Source organism: Elephantulus edwardii, unplaced genomic scaffold (genome assembly GCF_000299155.1).
Source record: "Elephantulus edwardii isolate Elephantulus edwardi_28Jun2011 unplaced genomic scaffold, EleEdw1.0 scaffold00026, whole genome shotgun sequence".
Taxonomy (NCBI): domain Eukaryota; kingdom Metazoa; phylum Chordata; class Mammalia; order Macroscelidea; family Macroscelididae; genus Elephantulus; species Elephantulus edwardii.
In genome coordinates, this window is record NW_006399776.1 from 5,678,409 (window position 1) to 5,682,014 (window position 3,606).

The window sequence follows — 3,606 nt, forward strand, 5'->3', positions numbered from 1 at the left end:
ACATAACAACAACAACAACAATCTCCAGGACTGGAATAGTACATCAACAGAGAACTGCCAGAAATGCAGGCTGGAATTAGAAGGGGTCGTAGTACTAGGCATATTGTAGCTAATGTTAGATGGAACTTGTCTGAAAGCAGGGAGTACCAGAGGAATGTCTACTTGTGTTTCATTGATTATGCAAAGGCGTTTGACTGTGGATCACAATAAACTGTGGCTGACTCTGAGAAGAATGGGAATCCCAGAACACTTGATCATTCTAATGCGAAACCTATACTTGGACAAGAAGGCAGTCGTCAGAACAGAGCAAGAAACACTGCATGGTTCAAAATTGGGAAGGGAGAGTGCCAGCCTCACTGTCTCTGAGGAGAAGTGTGGCATCAGGATTGGAGGAAGATTCATTAAAAATCTGTGTTATACAGATGACACAACCCTGATTGCTGAAAGTGAGGAGGACCTGAAGCACTTGCTGCAGAAGATCAAGAACTGTAGCCTTCAATATGGATTGAAGCTCAGTATTAAGAAAACAGAATTCTCACCACTGAGCCAATTGACAGCATCATGATGGATAGTGAAGAGATTGAGATTGTTAACAGTTTTAGTTTGGCTCCACAGTCAACACTCTTGGCAGTAGAGGGTCTGCTGTTAAGGATCTCTCCAAAGTACTGAAGAGCAGTGGTGTCACTCTGGAGACTAAGGTGCACCTGATATAGGTCATGATCTTTGCAATCACTTGCTATGCATCAGAGAGCTGGACAATTACTAGGGATGACAGGAGATTTGATGGCTTTGAGCTGTGGTGCTGGAGAAGAGTATTTAATATATTGTGGACTGCTAAGAAAACAAATAGGTTCATCCTAGAGAGGGTTAAAACAGGCTGCTGCTTGGAGACTAGGATTCTGACGCTTCATCTGACATACTTTGGACATGTTATAAGGAGGGACCAGTCCTTGGAGAGGGATGTCATGCTTGGGAGGATGAAGGGACAGCACAGGAGAGGAAGAACCTCTGAGGTGGATTGATTTAGTCACTGAGGTAATCGAGGTGGGTGTGTCAGAATCAGTGAGGTTGGCACAGGATAGAGTAGGGTTTCAGACTGTTGTACATAAGGTCTCAACTCGATGGCACATAACAACAATAAATATAATTGTAGAATTATTATTATAATCTTATAATATACAATTTGTATACATGACATTTTTCAAAGCTTTAAAGATGCAATTCTTGGGTTATAAACAAGATTTGTTTCTGTATCTTTTAAGTATTTGATAGGGCTTTGAATTTTTTCTGCAGTACATCTTTTGATTTTTTGACTGCTAGGGCCAAGGGTATGAATTGTGAATCCAAGCAAGATAAAATCATTGTCCATTTCAGCCTTATCTCTTATCATGATGTTGTGTGTTGGCCCAGTGGTGAGGACTTTTGTCTTCTTGATGTTGAGATGTACCGTAGCAAAATAGATTTCTTTTTCAGTTCTTAGCAGAGATGCAGTTTGACCTCAAATTATTTTCTTGGGTCAAGTATCATCTTTTGAAAATGCTACTTGTTTTGGGCTTAGAACAGTTTAGTGTTCAGTGACTTCTCCTTTATATTATCAGAGAAGGTAATTTTTCTAATTTCTAAACACTACTTTTCTAATTTCTTAAAACTACTGAGATCACTTCTCTGATATTTGGAGGTGACACATTTAACAATTCAGACTGACTAACAATTTTCACTTTGTGTACCCTGAGTGGGACATTGTCTCCTTCACTAGTTTTAATAGTTACACTCAGATAAACATGTTTGTTCTAGTGGAATAAATTTAAAAGCCAGTTTTTAAAAAACTTTTTAAAAGTGTTTAATAACTTTTACTATTCAAAATTATCTGCTTTTTGATATTAAGACTAAATTTTTATTTGAAAAAATTAAAAGTTTACTGCCCTAGACCTGTCAGCACCACAGGTATGGCCGCTCTGCTGTACCTGAAGTATGGGGCAAAGAGGAAGTGGCTATTTCTACGCTCAGTGTTTGATCCGTGAGCACTCAGAATGGTTTCTAGCCTGACAATCCGGGGTGGGGGGGGGTCAGTTTTAATTTAGTCGATTTCTTTCCCTCACCTTCCCCTCAAGCCACTGTAATTTAATACATACACAGGAAATACAACTGCCAAGATTTTACTTTGAAAACAGTGTTCCCAGGCAATAACCTGATTCAGGCAATCCCATATTCATGTATTTAGAAGTTATTTCTAATAGTAGAACACCCAATTCTGCAGTTATAGTCATCATAGGCTAGTGTTGATTTGTTCAGTTTAAGCAAGCTTTCTTAATGAACTTTAAGTATTATTGTAGATTATAAAAAGTAGATTTAACATTTGTGCAAATTTAAAAATTAATATTTTAGCTGACTTCAACAGAAGATTTAAGTTCTACATAGTCTTGTATAATAACTTTAATTATGGGCTAAATACCTGTCACATGCTGAGTCCCACCACTAAATTTAGTTCTAGGTATAACTGTTCTCAGGTGAAAGAATTCTTGGAAATTATCTAATTACAATAGACATCTGTTTTAAAGCTAACCATTTGAATGAATTTGGAAGCTTTCTAGTGGAATAGAAAAGTAATAAAGGACTGTGTTAAACTCTTCCTTCTTAGTATTTGATGTTTAAAACAAGTAGGAGGGAAAGGAAGCAGTAATGCTCAATAATGGCCAATCTTCTTTCACATTAATTTTAAATTGAGGATCTTATTGTGCTCTGTTTTATATGCATATCTATATCTTTATCTATTATTTTTTCCAGAAAAAGAACAAATGTATTTCTGAAGTGGTTAAGACATTTATTGCCAGTTTCCGTTCACTAAAATAACTTTAAGTGGTTCCTACAACCAGTACATTTAACATTAGGCTTAAAATGTCCTGCTATATTTCTGTTTCTCCACTCAGCTTAAAGAGAAGATAATGTTTGTACATACTCGTTTAAATTCACTAATGAAGATTCAGAAGGAAGTGATGCCTGACCAGTCCAAGCCAGAAAACTGATCCAGAACCAAAGCTTGAGTATCACCTTTATTATGATCTTTTACAACTGGTGCCACTTGCTCATTTCTCAAGAATGGAAGACTTACAGAATGGGGTGGGAAGTGTAGGTCTTTGTTTCCTTCTACACTGATTTTCCAAATGATTTATGAAGCTCTTTAGTGAAGAGTTTAGTTTCTGGTTCATGAAGATGAAAAACTTAAGGGGGCTTCTGTTCAAGCTTCTTAGCTATTTGCCTTACTTTATTCTCATTTTTAGCAATTTTAGAATATTTCTAAAAGGATTTTGGCTGTAAGAATTAGGAGGCAGTATTCTGTGTGTGTTCAGGATACATGGTTAATCTGAAAAGAGAGTTGAATTTAATGTTGACTACTGCCTTCAGTGAACAACTGTTTTAGGAATACACTAAACCCTATTTTAGTATATACAGGTCTATTAATAATTTATAGTCATTGTAATAGCTTAATTGAATAATAAAGAATTTGATTTTATAGTAATAAATGACTGATTTTAACATTCTACAGTATGACAAAAATCTGAAACAAAGTGCATTGTGAGGTGGGCTAGGGGAGGGGGAGCAGTGGGA

General features: G+C 36.4%; 1 protein-coding gene across 1 annotated transcript in view; it reads left to right on the forward strand.

Annotated features, from left to right (window-relative positions):
• The window catches only part of OIP5 (Opa interacting protein 5), a 15,736-nt gene extending 12,713 nt beyond the window's left edge, over positions 1 to 3,023 (forward strand). Inside the window, exon 5 of the mRNA XM_006882996.1 lies at positions 2,928 to 3,023. Coding sequence (XP_006883058.1) covers positions 2,928 to 3,023 — 96 coding nt within the window. The remainder of the gene's footprint in view (positions 1 to 2,927) is intronic.
• Positions 3,024 to 3,606: the final 583 nt, after the last annotated feature.